Raw genomic sequence first — 18,717 nt, forward strand, 5'->3', positions numbered from 1 at the left:
TTAAGTGCTCCCAGCACTTTTACATGAGCCCAAGGCTGTGGCCAGCCAGAGTCCCCAGCAGGCGGGCCGGGGTTCTCAGAGGCCCTCTGTGCGCATAGCTAAAGATACAAAGAGTATTTGTGAAAACCCAAATACTGATTACACTGCCGACAATCTGAAAGCTAGACAACACTCTGTCTTTACCCACTCTCCCTGGAGCCAAGATGTGCAGCAAGCAGTGCCTGTCACAGGATCCTCTGGAGACCTTTAAGTCTGGGAGGAGGCCCTACACCTCTGGGCGAGGGGAGAGGGTTTGTGCATTGTGAGCCACTGAGATCTAGCTGAAGGGCCAGGGAGTGAGGGGGAAGGTGCCAAACCAAATGGTCCAGGTTTCATGCAGCTCCAGCGCGTTCCCGATCACTCCTCCCATTACCTCATGCTACTCTGCTCAGTGCTCTCGCCCACTTCCCAGCGGGGCTCTGAGGCTGGAGACCGAAGGGACTGGCCTGGTTGTTTCTGGCAGTGCCTCAGGAAGCACTAGGTAATCTTAAACTACGACCTCTCTCAGCCAGACTAGGAGCGTGGTTAAGACTAAGTAGCCAGACTAAGGGAAGTCTGAGTCAGGGTCCTCCCACTCCCAGCCTGTCCAATCCAGCTTCCAGACTGCCTAGGAGGAATTTCTTAGGATGCACATCAGAGCTGTCCTAGGCACCCCTGGGGCCCTGCAGACCCTTCCCGATGCACTAAGAATGGCACCCAGAGCCCAGGCCTGAGAAGGCCTGTGTACCTCTCCCCACCACTCACGTCCTACTCACACAGTGCTGACCACACAACCCGGGAACCACCTCAAGAAGGCCGTGCAAGATCTTCTGAAGATCGCTGTCCAAGTGAATGCCACTGCTCGAAGCACGGCCTTGATGCCCTGACCCCCCAGGTTACATGGCTGAGTTCGGGTTCCCAGAGACCACCCAAGGCTCAGTGATTCACCAGGACTCAGGACTCAGCAGTGCTGAGCTTCTGGCCGAGAGTCGCTGCACTGAAAGGAGACGGGCAGAAGCGGAAAAGGGACTTGGGGGGGCGGGAGTCCCAAGGAAACCAGATACAAGCTTCCAAGTACTCAGAGTATGGCAGGTTCTCCACAATCTCCACAATATTTGTGAAATGATGATGTCTGCTCTCTCCCATCACCGCAGATAGAAACTACTTCACTATTTTCCAGATAGAGATTTACATGAGGTCTCGCTGTGGGCTGGGGGCAGAGCCCTGACCTTCAGAACCCACAGCTGCCAGGGAAGGCCCATCTACTAAGCACCCTGGCTGCTTCCAGGAAGGCCTGTGGGCTTCTGGGACTGCCACAGGGTACCAACCTTGTCTCATTCTGTAAACTTCTTCCAGACAAGAAGGGTTGATTAGAAAAGCTAATTAAAGCTTTTGAAGATTATCTGAGACCTAAAGCAAGAACATAATATGCCTTCCCTCCCTATTCCTCTACCCCCCCACTGGGACTCTGGCCTTCATTAAGCTTTGATTTCAATCAATTGCACACCCACTAAAATTAACTTATAAGGCCAATAAATTGCAACCGCATGTTTGAAGGTATTATCTGCTGCAAGCCAAGAGCCAAGGATCGCAGAGCACGGGGCAAGATGTCTGGCACAGATGGGAGCAATCATCTTTGGAAGAAAGCAGTGCCAGCCCTTCGGTTAGAACATCTGGCCGCAGCAGAACCCGGCTGACAGAGGCAACGGTGAGACACAATATGAAAGCCGGAGCAGACAAGGCTCCTGTCTTCTCTGGGAACCTGAAAAATCAAAGCACTGACCTTGGGGTTTGTGGCAGCCGGCTGGTGCCTCACACCACAAGTGAGATATTTTTTCGGCAGCTTCAAGCGCTTACCACATGCCGAGGGCCCCATGGCTAAGTCTCTCTCAAAAAAGATGGATCACTTAGGTCGAGTGATGAGGTTTTATAACTGGTGAGCTATCCTAGGCTTGGGCCTGAAAAGGCAGTCAACTCTGCCAAGAAAGAAGTGATCCCATGAACCAGTCACCCAAGTGTGTGCCCTTATTCCACCGACCCCAGGGCTGCATTCTAATGACTTTCCCTAGACTGAGCCAGGCCCGAGAATGAGAGATGGAAAGCCATCTGGGGGCTTGATAGGGAAAAACAAGAATAGCCTAGATGTTGGGGAATAGGATGGGAGAGATTCGGGGAGGGAAGTGATGAAATTCAAGATGACTTCAGAGTAGATAATGACCTCACCCAGCCCCAGCAAAACATGCCTGTCCTCAGCATATTGACTATTTCAATCTAAAAACAGACTGGGTAGTGCTAACAGTTGCTTGACAGTTATCTTCCTGGGGGGAAGTTACTACCATGGAAACTTTCTGCCGCTAATGATGGCAAACAAAAACCCCGATGAATGTGGGAGGGGGCGGAAGTTGGGGCTGAGGGTGCAGTAGAGAGCTCTGAGCAGTAGGATGACAAGGAATGGATGGCTTCAAAGGGATCGTGTAGGACACACAGCTCGTGTCTCTGGGGCCCCACTCACCTCTGCCCACCTTGGGGAAAGAGTCCTGCCCCCAACTGCTGGCACATTTATTCCATAATGGAGAAATGCTGTGCAGGCAAGGAAGAGAGGGTGCCACATCCCCACAGGAGTTAAGAGCTGGAGGGCCTGCTAGTCCATCCATCCCTGGCTCTGCTCCCTCACCCAGACCATACCAACTCCATGTGCTGACAATTAATTCTAATTCCATGCAAAGTCAGAGCCTTTACAGGCCCGGGAGCAAGGCCCAGAGCCCAGGACAGATCCAAGGCCTTCCCCAGGCTGCTCATGGCAGAGAGAAGCCTGTGGGGGACAGTGAGCATCCCTCCCTGGGAAGAGCTGGCACAGCTCCAGCAGGATGCTGGCCTGCGTTTCAGCTCCAAATCTTTGCACGCTCACTGGGTCCGCTTCCCTCATCCTCTTAAGGAGAACATCAGGAGTAAGCAAGGCTAATGGACCCACAAGCAGCAGGGAGGAAAGGGAACCAGGGTGCCCTGTCACCAATGTGTGCATGCGCACATACACAGCTGGTGCTGGCTGAAGCTGTGTCTGCCTATTTACTGGTGACAACAAAAATCCCCCCAAGTTCAGTTCTACGGCACAGGAGGGGCAGGGGCAGGGAGGGCAGGAGAGAGCAGGCCTCCTGTGTGAACTGAGACCAGTTGGGCCTCCCAGGACAGGGAAAGGCCCTTCCTCAGAGTGGACCACAGGACAAGAAGTCTCCTGAAGGCACATTACAGCACAGCACTTGCCACAAAGGACTCTGAGCCCCAACGTGGCTGGAGTCCGGCAGCGTTCAGCCATTTGAGGGGGTGAGAGGTCAAGGGCCAGAGAATAAACCCAGTCCTAACTGCCATTCATCAGGATTCAAGAATTCAGAAACACCTGGGTTGTCAAGACCCAGAGCAGCGGTCGCCAACCTTTCGGACCTCATGGACCACCAGTGGTCCGCAGACTACCGGTTGGCGACCGCTGACCCAGAGAGCATGGGGACAGGTCTGCTCTTCACATCCTCAATCCCTGTGGGGCACAGGCCAGGCTCCAGTTTGGAGTGGGCAGCCCCCTCATCCGCCCCCCTGGGCACTATGCTGTGCCAGTCCTGCTCTCGGGGCAATAGCTTTTTCCATTACTCCCTTTTCTTTCTGGCAGAGGTGGGCTGCCCGAGGCCCTGGGCTACTGTCACCAGGCCCAGGACACACGCCATCTCCCGGCCCCTCCTGCAGCAGCTCAGAGTGACCAAAACCAACAGACTTGAGGCAGCATCATGGCATGGGGTTGGGGAGAGGGCACGCCTCCCCTCAGAGTGACCTTTGCCTAGCCCACTGCCAACGTGAAAGGGAGACAGATGGACAAACCCATGTCAGAGCTCTGCGGCTTCATTCACTGGGGCAAAAAAATGAGTCTCTACTGGGGTGGGGCGGGATGAGGATAAAGAGAAGGCACGACCTACTGTCCCTTCAGCCATGGAACAGTGTGGTCCCTAGAAAACCCAGAGTAAAAAACCTTTGAGCCTGTGTTGCTCAAGGCAGGGAGAGACAGGCATCCTAGCCCCTGGCTGACTCCTGTCTGCTCCAAAACCACAGGGAAAAGAGCTCATGCTCTGGGCCCCACCACGGACACCAACGTGACCACAACAACTCAAACCCAGAAATGGTTTGGCTCATGTGTGGCCCAGCGGGGAAATGTTCCTGACATTCGGTCTCAGGACAGCGCTCACCAGTGCACGCTGATAACACTGGGGGGAAGGAGAGGGTTAAAACTGATGACTCTGGGTCCCCACTGACAGCTGTAACCACCGTCCCTCCAGTGGCCAGTGGCTGCTGTCACATGGGAGAACCAGGCCTTCCTGCGCCCTCTGTGGGTGCCATTCGGAGGCCTTGTACTCTCCTCCTCCCCCTGGAAGCAGCACACCAACGCTGCTGGGGACAGAGCAACACCCTCCGGGCCGGATTCCACCATCGCACACTGCCACGGAACCTCAGGGTCTGGCTTGTCCAATTTAACCCCACGTGGGAACAGGAAGCTGTCCTGTCACCCCCTTTACTCCCCCCAGCAGATCAGCTCACTCTCAGAGGAGAGTGTAGGCACACTCAAAGGCACACAGAAATGCAGCCACTAAAGCTTTAAAGCCACTGGAAAAGTGGACATTTGCCCAGGAAGGCGCTGGACAGTCGGACCCAGCTGTGGACAAGCTCTGGCCATGTTCAAGGCTGTACCCCCTGCTTAGCAAGTACCCGGCTCATAGCAAGCACTCAAATGCCAGGCGAGTAAATGGACTCTGGAGTTGGATAAGGATGGCTTCCTAGTCCAGTCCCCCCACTTACTGGCTGTGTGAACTTGGGCAAGTTACTCATTTGTAAAACAGGGAGAAACCTCTGTCACAGGCTGTTGGGAGGTTAAATGAGATAAAGAAGATCGTGAGGCAGTTAACACAGTGCTTGCACGGTCACCGGCTGGTAACGGTTATCATCATTGCTGTTTTATTATCAAATCATCACTATAATATAAAACTGATTCCACTTGCAAATTCTTAGTAACTGGATTGGCTTCTTGCCAACTGGTCAGATAAAAGAAGATAGTCATCAACAACCACAAATAAATGATGAGACAGCAACGAGTCTATTTCTCAGCCCCACTGGAGAAGGAACTATTCTACCACGGGGCAAAGTTCTAGATGTAAGAGCTCTTCAAACACTGAAGAGCAACTGTGAAGAGCAACAATCTGTGGAAACTTCAGACAAATATGAATTTAAATCCTAGCTTTTCACCTCTACGTCCTGCAGCCTAGTGCGAGTCATTTAGCCTCTTGGAGCCTCAGTCTCTTCATCTGTTAAAAAGGGGCTAAAGTATGTTCCCCAGAGGTTCTCAAAAGGATCAAGGTAATGTAGATAAAATGGCTACACAGCAGTGCATTCAGGGCAAATGAAACGCCGAGGGCCATTTGTCCGAGGCTGTGCCTTTCAATTCCATTCATCTGCTGAAAGGTGGTAGGGTTGTTTGTGTATCGGGCTGAGATGCCACTTTTCCTCCTGAACCAGCTTCTGAAAGAGATTCTTTACTAAATGTGTTCCATCACATCTGCTATGAGCTGCAAAAGCATTCCAGCATCTGGGAGAGGAGACCTGAAATTCCCACGCCAAGTGAGACACCAGCAGCTCCGCTCCAGGACAGCACGGGGCTCAGCGGCTTTGTTTCACTTTCTTTCCTGTCCAAATCCTGGATCAGGGTGGAATGCCACCCATCTTAAGCTCAAGAGATCGTGTCTACACCTTTAAAAGGTAATATAAAATGAAAAAAGAAAGTAGCAGGGACTTATGTAGCCTGCAGAGCTTCACATTTTTACTATCTGGCCTTTTATAGAAAAGCTTGCCAATCCCTCTCTAGGTGACTGAATGTACAGTTTTGCTATGTAATATAGAACTTAAGCAAAAATGCGATCCTGTTGATTAAAAAAGAATACTGAAGAGAATAACCTTTCTGGAGCTTTTCCTTGCAAGGCTGGTAGATTAAGTGGCCACTCTTTTTGGTGGTGGATGGGAGGCAGGATTGGATGGGAGAGGAAAGAAGAGGTAGGGATCTAACCAGAACCAGCAAAACCACCTCCCGAGGAGCAACTCAGGAGCCAGCAAAACGTCAGCTCCCACTGTGTTAAGGACCTTGACTCGTCCTGCCCTGGTGACTGGTCTGGAAGCAGAGACCCCCGAGCACCAGGTCAGAACTGGGTCAGACATGCAGTATGATCAAGAACAGAGGGGTCTTTGAAGACACCCTTGGGTTTGATTCCTGGCTCTGCCTCTTGCTTGGGACAAACACCTTTATCTGAGCCTTAATTTCTTCATCTGAAAAATGGGAACTAAAACAGCCATCATGTTTGTGGGGATTTGAGACGACCTGTAGGAAACTCCTGGCTCTGTGTCTTACACACACTAGGTGCTGTCCAACGGCACCTGCTGTTACCAGGAACCATGGCACGAAGCAATGCACAGAAAAATCTGCGTATGATAGCATTCTACCACTGAGTCATCTCCCAACTGACCCAGTTGGAAAACTAGTGCCCCATCTGCTCTGGGCGCAGAGAATTTTAAATAGCCAGGCAGGCCAAGTAGCAGGTTCCAGGGAGTCCATCGGCCTGGCCCCACTCTTATTTATGATGGACTTATCAAACTGTGAGAGTTCGAGTGCACTGGGAGCAAGTAACTCACAGGTCTCGATACTGGTCAAAGGCATTGTTGGCTTCCACCTCCAGCTTCCTCAGCCGAGCAGAAGGCATGGCCCCATCTTCCAAGGGAGGGTCATACTTGTTACTCCATGGTGACCTGGAGGAAGGAAGGAGAAGGAGGTGACATGTATCATTTTGGGGAGACACCACCTGTGACCTGTGAGTCCAAGCCCCAGCTGTCCAAAATTTCAGAGAAAAAGCCACTACCCACAGCAAAGATTTTCCAGGCCCTGACAACAAACGCAGCATTTTTGAGGATTACAGAGAGAGGGCTCAGCAGCAGCCCTCTTGGGTATGAGCCCCATGGTCCACCTCTCACCAGCTGTGTACTTCTGGCAAGTGGTATGATTGTAAAATGAAGCTACCATCTGCTCCCCATGGCGCTGTTGTGAGGAGCAAAGGAGAAAATACAATCCGAAATGCCTGGGCCAGAGCCTGGTATAGAGTGAGTGTTCAACAACTGTGCTTTCTTTCTTACCCCCTTTCTAATATCCCGTTTTCACCATTGTGTCGATCAACAGATGCCCCTCTCTCCTCCCTGACCTGCTGCAGCTCGGGGGAAACTTTTACTCCCGAGACCTTCTTACACAGTTAAGGATGAAGAAGAGAGCGGTCGTTAGGGAAGTGGGCAAGAGACTAGGCCCCATGGAGACGCAGATTACACATAAGAAAACCTGAGCAATCAAGTTCTCCTCGGGGACAGAGGGCAGCTTTCCCAACACCGAGGGCCATACACGTGTAAGGACTGCTAAATGAGAACCAGTCTCTGCTTTGCCAGCCCAAAGACTTCCACATTTTAAAAAGCGTTATTTGCCACATCAGGAAAGCATTTAATCACACAGAGTACTGGAAAGGGGGTTATAAGGGAGGTGTCTGCTCATTAAATCCTGCAGGTGGAGTTCAGAGAGCTGGGGGTTCACAGAAGGAAAGAGAGTAAGAAGGTGAGCGGAATGGGAAGGAGAAGACAATGGGAAACTCGGACAAAGCCATTTACTCCCTGATATGCCCACTGTGAGAAACCCACACTGCCTTTCCCATCTCTCCTGCTGAAAACACACCTCACATCACTGAGGACGCAAAGGAACCTTTCAATTTGGGATGGATGTTAAGGAAAAAAGGTATCACTGTTTCCTGAACCCATTTTAACAAATTCTGGCACAAATCTCTCTCTTCTTGATAACGGGTACCCCACCAGGCATCCTACGTCAGCAAGTAGGGAAGACCTCTCCCTTCAAGGGTGGCAGACTTATCTGGTTCATTCCTCAAAATAGTGCTGCTCAACAGGACTTCCTATCACAACAGAAATGTTCTCTATGCTGTCCAAGATGGCAGCCATGAGTTTGTGTGGCTACTGAGTACATGTGGCCAATGCAACTTGAGGGACTGAAATTTTCGTTTAATTTAATTTGAATTTAGCTAGCCAACTCCAGAACCTGAGCTCCAATAGGGCAAATCTTTTGTCTCGTCCTCCATCATTTGATCAGCACCTAGAACAGTGCCTGGCACTCAACCACATGCTAAGTTTAAAAAAGTGTTGTTCAAAGAATAAATCAATTCTTACATACCACCCCCCAAAGCAGAGGTAACGATTCCCTCCTCCCTGTCCCCACTGCCACACAGATGTCGATTCTGACCATATTCTACCCTTCCCTCGCCCTAGACTGCAAGAGAATGTTGAGAAGCGAGTCTGTGCGATTTGCCTTCACCCCAGCACCTAGCACCGAGTCCGTGTGCAGTAAGGGCTAGCGACGTACAGCACGGGGTGGGGAAGAAAGGACCCCCAGGTTCGCTGGTTGCTGTGGTCCTGCAAGCCAACAGAGACAGAGCACAACTTTCTGCATTTCCTGCTGAGGCCTCTCCGCAGACCCAGAGACAAGGTGCAGTTGAAGGGCGCAGTCACCTCCCGATTTGAAAACTAGGCTTGGTAGGTCCACTCGCCAGTGGGTGTGGAAAACAATCTGAGAGCGAGAATCCGAGCCCCCTTCCCCTGCAGGTGCTCTCTACGAGTCTCCTCAACACACTCAGGCTCTGGCCTTCAGCCCTTCGTTTCCCCAGTTAAATGGCCATCATCTTCTTGTGGGCCTGGAAGACCCGCCCCAACTGGCTCTCATTTAAAGGCGACCTGTTTAGACACAAGAGCCCATCTTTCTTGCAGACTGGGGGCCTGGAATTTTCAAGAAGCCTGTAACTCACATTTCTCCTGGCTCACAGACGACAGCATTTCAAGCTGCTAGTCCTGGAGCCGGGGTAATTGTAGCTGGGGGGAAATCATAACATTACCCAGAATATTCTTAGTGGAAGGGGCACTCAGAACACATTTAAGAGCTTAAATGGAGGCCATTTGAAAAAAGACAGATGGACAGGAACACTTAGATTTCAAAAGTCAGGCCTTTCATTTCCCTCAGAGAATGCTTTTTGTTTCAGCTAACAGGTTTCAAACAGTGCTGCTGGCAACGGCCACACCATAAGGATCTTATTTAAGCAAACGATCAAACAGTTAGGATGGAAATGTGTGGAGAAAATCAGAAGACCTTGAAGTTTTGTATCAAAAGAGGGAAAACGGAAGAAAAGTCCTGGGCTCTGACACCCCGGGCTCCTCTTCAGCTGAGGTCCCCGGGCCCCTCTGCAGTGCCTGAGGAACGAAGGTTGGAGCTGGCAGGATGAGCTGGAGGGGAGGCAGGCACCAAGCCCCCCGGGTAACCCGGCCTTGGCATGGACGTGGAAATGATCCCAGCCCTCCACAGGCTGCTGGGGAATAGCTGCCTCACACAGCAAGCTGGAGTTTTCAGGTGGAAAAAAGAAACATACTGATCTTGATTAAGCATGACTCAGTTCAAGGTTCACCTCTTCCAGGAAGCCTCCTCTGAACCCTGCTTGGTGAGGCTGCTTGTCCTTAGGACCTCAAGGGTCTTCCTCTCTACGGGCTGGTCCTCCCTTTCCTAGGAGGTTCCCAGCGAGGACTGGACCTGGGCCTATGCTCACAACTGATGCTTCACCACTCTATGCTGAGGACTCCCACCTGCATCTCCCTCTCCACCCAGGCGGCTAGGCTATCACCAGTCTACTGGACATCTCCACATTCATCTAATGGGCATCTGGAGCTTAAAATGCCCCCAAACCAGCAATTCCCAGAGTCTTCTCCACCTCAATAAACAGTGACCTCACCTTCCAATTGCTCAGGCCCAAAGCCCTGCAACTGCCCTTCATACCCCATCCACTTGCAAACTCTGCTGGCTCGACTTTTATAAGTAGACTACTATTCACCCTCTCAACTCTAGTCTCTGGTCTGGCTTGGGTTAGGCCAAAATACATTCTCTACCTAACTTCCATTTGAAGCTCAAAAAGGGACCCGAGACACCCTTAAAAACCTAGCTCAAGCTGTTTTGGCTCAGTGGATAGAGCATTGGCCTGCGGATTGAAGGGTCCCAGGTTCGATTCCGGCCAAGGACACATGCCTGGATTTCGAGCTCAATCCCCAGTGTGGGGTGTTCAGGAAGCAGCCAATCAATGATTCTCTCTCATCACTGATGTTTCTATCTATCTCTCCCTCGCCCTTCCTCTCTGAAATCAATAAAAATAAGATAAATAAACTATGAAAAACCTAGCTCAAACATCACCTCTTTCGGGAAGCCCTCTTGGACTCAACCATGGTTTCTTCTATGCTACCCTCAAACCCTGAATAAGCTTGGCAATGACTGCATGAATCATATCATACAATAATCAGCTGCTGGATACATCTCTGGTTCTAGACCAGTGATCACCCAGAGTAGGGGCTTATGTCACTTTAGTTATTTATTGCCCTCAGCATGGTGATGGAAAAGAGAAAGGAGAGTTGTATATTTGTTTGACAAAGCTACATTCAAATGTCCCTTAAGCAAACAGGCCCTCCCTGTGCTCAGATGCCCATCACGTCCACATCTTGTATCTTGCCTGTTGCAGGACTGAATTATAATGAAACTGCTCACATCCCTTTCCCATTAGACTGTAAGCTCCACCAGGGCAGAGGTCTTTTGTTCATGCTGCATCTCCGACACTGACTGAAGGTACTCCACAACATCTGGCTGATTGCAGGGAAGAAAGGAGGAAGAGAGGGAAGAAGGACTGACAGAAGGACAAATGTAAAGAAGGTTGGTAGACTGTTGCCTGTCAAAGTCCAGTAGTCCAGGTGCTGCCATGTGGCACTGACTGCCCAGGGTGCGGCCTGGCATGCCTGCTGCACTCTAAGGGCAGGAGCTCACCTATAGGAGTCCCCGTCTCTGTTGTAGTCACACAAAAGGTAATCCTTTCCCACCACTTTGTCTCTGGCGATTTTCAGTGGCTGGTCAACAGAAGACAGGAGATCTTCACATAGACTGGGAACCTGGCAGAGAGAAAGGAAAAGGCAGAAACAGGGGTTAAAATAACACATCAGATCCAGGCTGGCTAACGGCAACTCCAGCCAGATCACGGTCAGCATATTTAACATCTGGCCCTTGGTATCCTGCCAGAATTATGGGCCTGTTCTTTTCTTTTCCACATGTGTCTGACACCAACTGTGTCCCCCTATAAAGAAACCTGTTCTTGAATTACAGTGGAGCGTGATTTCCAATACAGCCTTCCTTCCAAATCTGCGTGCTTTAATTACCTGGTCGCCAGGGTGGTCTAGTACAGTTAAGTATGTATATGCTCGTATTGGTCTCCGGTGGGCAAAGTACAAGCTGAAGTCCGAGAAGAAGGTAAACATGTTAAATACACAGGAATCCACAGAACTCTGAGAAGAGCAACCCGTCCATGGCGGCCAACTCCCACAGGCTCCCATGCTGGGAGCAGTTTCCAATACTTTCCAGGCCCCTGGCCAAGCATTACCAGGCTGACTTGTAGAGTCAACCTTACCTGCTGCAAAGACAGGGTCACACCAGCTCCCCACAGCCCGGAGCCCTAGGCGGCTTATTATACCAGGGTGACCTGCCTGGGACCACCTCAATGAGAAGGAGGGCCCGAGGTCTGGGGCGGCCAGGGATGAGTCTTGGGGCAAATGCTGCTAAATGTGACGCCATGGTCCTGCTAGTCACCAGGCCACTGGCCTCTTCTTCCCAACCCAAACATCAATTTCCACCAAAATATTCCAGGAAGGGATGGCAGCACTTTCAGAAGTGGATTCCTTCAGGCTTGAGTCACTTCCACGCTGTATTTTCGATGTGCCGACTTCATTCGTTTCATGGGTCTGGGTTTATGGAGGCCCCACCATATCGTTTACCAGGCAAGTGGCTGCCAACTGCACCAATAACCCTTCCAAATGGAAAAGTTAAATCATGTGGCCAGGACACCCAGAACAGCGGCTCGGCAGAGGGGCCGACAGCTACAGCAGCTCCTGTGTTCTCCTGGAGACCCTTCCACCTCCAGAGCGATGGTGACAGAGACCGCCACCACCCCCGACGCCCAGCCTCATGAGCTTCTCAGGGCACCTCTGCTGAGCCCGGTGCTGCAGAACTCAGCCTGGAAGGCCCTGTCTGGCACAACTAGAAGACAGTGCCCTGCCTTCTAGCTCACATCAATTCTGGCCTCAGTGAAATGGCGCGTTTCTTCTCCACAGAGCAGCCTGTCATCTAGCAACCAAGAGGTACGCACACCATTAACCACTGGATACAACCCGCTTATTTTCAGAATCCCTTCTCCATGTAACACCCGCCTGTGTACCCCTCTCCACCAAACAAACACAGAGAAAAAAAAAACAATCCCCCTCCCTCAAATGGGGCTATTTTCAAAGTTAGTTTTGGTGTTGATCATAGCAACCCCATGACCATTTCCAAGTGTCTACCGTGTATCACACGCAGGCTAGGCTCTCACAGATGGCATACTGTCTGCTTTCAGCTCCCCCTCATCCTGTGAAGTTGTTAAGTGCTATCCCCATTTTATTGGTTTGAGAACTGGGGGCCCAGAGTCAGTAAGGTGCCCAATGCCCACACAGGAAGCAAGGGGCAGAGACAGAAATCCCCGCTTCTGACCGAAACTCTGGTTTACAGATAGCTAAGAGGAAAGACCGTGCACATCAAGGCACACCCTGGTGGCAAACAACCCCCTCCCACCTCACCCCGCTCAGCTCTGGGTGGCCTCAGAGCCCGGAAGAAAGTCCTGGCCAAGGCAAGGGAGATTTTAACAACTTCCACCCAAAGCAGCTGGGGTCTGGAACTGGTCTGGCTTCCTGTTGTTGGCCCAGTGAAACAACCCTGGGCACCCATGGGCCTGCCTCTCCCGAAGTGTCTCTATTTATTCTGTTGGCTGCTGCCTTGGCTTATCTGTTGGGCCCTGACTTTTGTCTAGAACCCATTTTAACTGGTTGGGGCCCTGAAACTATTGGCCCAATGTATCCTGGATTATGCTGAAGACTAAGCAAACAGGCTCTGTAGTGAGACTTCCTCTATCCACTGCTTACTGGCCTTATGGACTTGGGTAAGTCGTTTTACTTCTCTGCTAAGACTGGATTTTCTCACCTGTAAAGTGGGGACAATAGAAACCAACCTACTGTGATTTGGGGGGACCTGAGCGAATCGGCATTCAGTGCAGGGTAGAGGAAAGCATGCACACTAGTAGCTGACAATTTATGCCCCTACTCCCTCTGTTGTTCTCAATGCCGTCTGCTGTTAGGCTTAGGCCACACCAGCCTAGATTACACTTGAATTTTCCACACTGTTTCAGGTGCTGGATAAAAATGGGCCCCTGAGAACCTCGTCTTTCTTAACCCCAGTTCTACCTGGAGCCACCTGCTTCACCTTTCCAACCAGTCATGCTGCTTGCAGCTAAGTCTCCCAACACAGGAAAGCTTATAAGATAATGGGGTTTGGTATGAAATGGGTGTGACTTCATTCCTATCCAAGAAGTTAATCCACAGATCAAAATTATTTGAAAAATTCCTTCCTGGCACTTACACGAATTGAATTACATTTTTTTCTCAATTTGCTGTCTCCCTCGCTAGAATGTACTGGGGCAGGGACTTCAGTCTTGTTAGTGGTTCCATCCCCAGTGCCTTTGGCAGTGCTTGACACACAGCAAGCGCTCAATATATCTGGGAGCAAGGGGGAAGTTTTACAACATGGAGCCTCCCAAACACCAATCGGCTTTAAGAAAAAAGTTTACTGTAAAGAACTAAATTTTGATGACACCAATGACCAATTTCACTTGTGGTTCACATATAGGAACCGAGATGTCATACAAACGCTCTAGATAAAAAGAACTGGAGTTTTAATTTAAATCCTGGCATTTTATTAATATATGACCTGGAGGGCCAACCTGCGAGCAGGAGACCTGGGTTCCAGCCTGTGCTCCGCTGCTGACGGGCCACACGATAAGATCAGTAGGTGAGCCACACCAGACCTGCATCCGTGAAAACACTTCAGGAAAAGACTAATCTAGATGACATTAATTTCTTCACATGGTTAAATGCAGTCAACCTTTTTCAGAAGAACCCCCTTGCCCTTTATTTTAAGATGTTCTTAATTTTATGAAACCATAGATTTATTTTGTTTTTGTTTTAAAGGTTGACAACCCAATGAATTACCTACTCCCCTCCCCTTTTTTTAATGTTTCTTGCGTGCGTGCGTGCGTGTGTGTGTGTGTGTGTGTGTGTGTGATGGGGGAGGGGCGGGGCGGGGAGAGGAGGGGTTAGGGAGGAGCAGCAGCCCTTGATCTAGAAAATGGGATCCAGTGTGCCCCACGTGTCCAAGTAGATCAGATCGGTGTAAAGGACGGAAGGGATCCTCCCACTTTGTAACTCATGCCCTTCAAAGCACAGGCCAAGCAGACTAAGGCAACAGTGCAAGGAGTTGCTTTGTGATACCAGCTGTCATCAATAGCCACTCTTTTTTTTTTTTTTTTTTTAATATATTTTATTGATTTTTTACAGAGAGGAAGGGAGAGAGATAGAAAGCTAGAAACATCGATGAGAGAGAAACATCGACCAGCTGCCTCCTGCACATCTCCCACTGGGGATGTGCCCGCAACCCAGGTACATGCCCTTGACCGGAATCGAACCCGGGACCCTTCAGTCCGCAGGCCGACGCTCTATCCACTGAGCCAAACCGGTTTCGGCATCAATAGCCACTCTTGTCACCTGCTCAGCCTGCCTTTCCTTTTCTCAGAACAGAGCTCCTCATTCCATGTAGTTTGAGCAAGGCTGATCCCCCACCACCGGCCAAGGGCCAGCAGAGGACCGCAGCCTAAACAGCCTGGGCTTATTCAAGGAAGGAGCTCTCCTGAGAATCCTCTCCAGGGGCTACGGGAAGGCGCATGCTTTCCTTCTCTCTGCCAGGGAAGCTGGGATGGGGTGAGGGTCCTAGGCTGCAGCAGGCATCAGGGGAGCACCTGCCCGAGCTTCTGAGCACTGGGGAGCCCCTGAGATATTGTCTGAGGTCCTAGGTCCAGCCACCCTTGAAGATCTGTCAAAGTTCATGGCCAGGTACTGATCAGCTTCAGAAAAACATACATCTGAAGTGTCGCTAAAAAAAATAAAAAAGGGCAGTGCACAGAAAAACATGTAGAACTCAAGAATGGCGTATGATTTGCCCTGCCGTGCAAAGCACCTGGGATATAAGGCTGACTGATTCTTTATACAATTCTCACCTTTTGGATAAACTCTGAAGGTGGAATATTTTTGTATTCTCTTTCCCTCCATCAGTCCTGTTTCTTTGCTCCAAGATAAAATGCTCTGGAGGAATAATCTTACTGTCATCATGTGGAATACAAAGTATGGACTACACAGTGTGCTTACAGACTTGCGCACCTAGCAGCTGCCCAGGGTGCATTAGTCATGACCTGGCACAAAAACCTTACTCCCACCCCACCTCACCCACCCTCCCTCCTCACCCACCCTCCCACCTCACCCACCCTCCCTCCTCACCACTCCTCCTCCCATCTCACCCATCCTCCCACCTCACTCCTCCACTTCTGCCTGAACCCTCTCAAACCACCACACTGCCTACTCACTGCTCCCTGAACACTCACTTGCAGATATGTTCTTCCACTACAAATCCTCTCCATTTAGGATAAAATAATGGATTGGCCAATTAAATTTTAGTTTCAGATAAATGATGAATAACATTTAGTGTGAGTTTGTCTCAAATGTTACATAGAACTTTTATTTTCACTTGCTAAATCTGGCACCCTACCCCCCTCCTCTTTCAAATCCTACCATCCGTTAGGACCCAGCCCAAACTCTAATTTCTTTATCAAGATGTCACTTTCTTTGGAATTCCTGCAGTAACACTGATGTCAACTGAATCCCAAATGCCAAAGGATGGAAGTTCTAATATTGTCATTAGCTATCATTCTACTCCGTCCTCACTATTTAACATTCACTACAGAGCAGAGACCAGCCCCCTAGAACCAGCCCAGTGACACGCACACGAGTGCTCCAGTATATCTGCAGACTTCTGAAGAAGTATTAGTCTTGTGATCCGAGGTCGCATTGTAAACCCAGACAAAAGGCAGTTTACCTCTGTAATCTAATCAGTTACTGAATGACCCCCCTCCTACACTCATCCCCAACCCTACCCCCGCCTCCTGGTCATGTCAAATGCTTAGAACAGTGGAAGAAATCACATTAAGTCTCACGGATCATGAGTTTGCACAGCAACTTAAAAGAAAGGACAAGTCCAAACAAAGCCGAGAGTTCACTCTGGGGTGTGTGTATCATGGGCTCAGCTGCCTCTGAAGCCAAGGAGGGCCTCTAGCGAGGACCTGTGGCTGGTGCCAATGCCCCAGGGCGGATGGTTTCTGTCCAAACTGCTCATCTGAAGTGCTAAACCACCTTTGTAAGGAGCGTTCAGATAACACCAAAGGTGTCAGACCAATCCAGCTTGTTGGGGGGGGATTTAAACTTAATTCCAAATGACATGGAATAATAAACAATGCCGCAATGGCCAGGACAGCGTCTCTGCCCTTGGGTCTGGTGGTGGGGTTCAGGGCTCCATCCATGTCTCCACAGCCACAACATCCCAGGGAGCAGGAGCCACCACGCCCTTCCTCACTGATACTCTTCTGGCTCACTGGTACCCAGGGGGCCACGGAAAAGATCGAGGGAAAGGGAAAGAAAGTGAGCTTGGGCAGAAAGAAAAATCTCAGAAGCAAGAAGAGGTTAGGATGCAATTAGCAACGGCCTCAGTGACACCTTAATAATGAGGAAAAGGTGAGGAGGATGTCATAGCCCACAACGGGCAGCGCGTGCCAGGCACTGTGGCACTATAAACTCTACCTCCATCCCTCCTGTAATCTTCAAAACAGTCCTATATGTAGACCCGGTTTCCATTCCTATTTTAAAGGAGGGGGAAACAGGACCTTAGAGAAATAACTGGCCCCCAGTCACAGAGCTACTAGCCATGTCTAAGAAAGGACATGTGAGACAGTAAAGCTAGGTTAAAAAAAAAAAATCACATCTTGCTATTGCTCCAAAACGGAATACTTTTCTACTATCTAACCCAACAGCTGATCACATGAAAAGAGATACAAATCAGACGTTTCCGGCCACAAGTGAGGTTTGTGTTTGTGCCGCCATATGGTTCTACTTTGCCTCTTCCCTTCTCCATTAGTTATTAATGTTGAAAAAAATTGTTCAACCAGAAAAAGAAACTTGAGACGAACCCTTAAAAAAGCACACAAGCCAGACCAGTCCAACTCCACGGATAATCTAATCCACGGCGCCCTGTCTTTAAGAAGGGCACCCTTGTAACTCGGTTTTTTAAAAAATGGCCAAATGAACACATTCCATCTTTTGATCTGCCTGCTGGCTGAGAGCCCGCCACCAGAGAGATAAGAATCAAAACCAGACCCTGTTCACTGGGTCGCACACTCAGATGAGTAATGTTAGTGTAATCATGGCTGGGCACTCCTGGCCGCACTCCCCCAGTCACAACAGCCCACTCCCTGGGGGCAGCAAAGCATCAGGTACTGGAGCTCCCTCCCTGTGGCCAGCAGAGGTCTCTGCTTACAATCTGTTCCTTTTATTTTTTCCAAGGCCCCGAACTTCTGCCTTATTTCATTTTTAAATTAAAAAAAGAAAATAGTGTTTTCAGCAACACACACACTAGTGTCAGAAACAATCTACAGTGTGGCGTTCTGGAAAACACCAGCCTTGAAATCAAACATGTGTTCAAATCCTTGGCCTGCCACTTCCTGACTGAGTGTAAACTTCCCAAAGCTCAGAACTGGGGGCTGCAACACCGCCTCAAAGAGAAATGAATTCCACCCAATAAATGCTGAGTGTCCACCTCAGGCATGTGTTCAGCGGATTCGGCAGCAGACAAGATAGACACATGCGATCCTGCTCTCACAAAGTGCGTTCCAGCCACCAAAGCCAGGAAACAAGGAGTGCCCCCAGGAGGCATCAGGACTTGTCACCACAGGATAAAAGCCACACCAGCTGATGTTACTGAGCACCTCATTCTGAGGGAAGGCCGGTGCACGACCCCAGCACCTGGTGGGCCAACGGAGCTACCGAGGTGTGGAGTGGGACTGGAATCTAAATTTAGAACTCTGGCCCAGTCCTTCCAAAGCCGGGAGTCACCAGGTCAACAAAGCTCCCACCATTCAGGTAGGCTCAGAGGAAAGGGGTGAGAAGCCAATGGGGGAGAACTCCGGGTCTGAGTGGGCCAAGGCCTCTCCTCCAGGTGCCAGGCCAGAGCAGACACCAGGAGCTGGCACCAGGAAGGGGCTGCAGGCAGGGACCCTGCGCCCACCACCCAGCACAGAGCCTGGTGAGAAGCGGGCACTGTGACGGGCTGGACTGAAGGCCCCTCAGGCTTCCACCCTCAACAGCTCACACCAGGGGTGCCCTATTTCAGATCTAGTCCTGCCCCATTTTTTTAACAGGAGAAAATGTACAATCTTTATCACGGCTGTACATGTCAGGGGTGTCATAATATATGAGACCCAGCCTGTATTCTAATTAAGCTATCAGCCGACTCTTTAAGCGCAGACTGTAGTCTTCATTTGAAGACTGTAA

General features: G+C 50.3%; 1 protein-coding gene across 2 annotated transcripts in view; it reads right to left on the reverse strand.

Moving 5' to 3' along the window:
- CAPZB (capping actin protein of muscle Z-line subunit beta) overlaps positions 1–18,717 on the reverse strand; it is a 128,312-nt gene that overhangs the window by 26,570 nt on the left and 83,025 nt on the right. For both annotated transcript variants that reach the window (XM_070404225.1, XM_070404224.1), the window contains exons 3-4: positions 10,985–11,106; positions 6,730–6,843 (exon numbers count right to left, since the gene is read on the reverse strand). In XM_070404225.1, coding sequence (XP_070260326.1) covers positions 6,730–6,843; positions 10,985–11,106 — 236 coding nt within the window. The remainder of the gene's footprint in view (positions 1–6,729; positions 6,844–10,984; positions 11,107–18,717) is intronic.

Source organism: Myotis yumanensis, unplaced genomic scaffold (genome assembly GCF_028538775.1).
Source record: "Myotis yumanensis isolate MYYU_CA2020_CCGP unplaced genomic scaffold, mMyoYum1.0.hap1 SCAF_2, whole genome shotgun sequence".
Classification (NCBI taxonomy): domain Eukaryota; kingdom Metazoa; phylum Chordata; class Mammalia; order Chiroptera; family Vespertilionidae; genus Myotis; species Myotis yumanensis.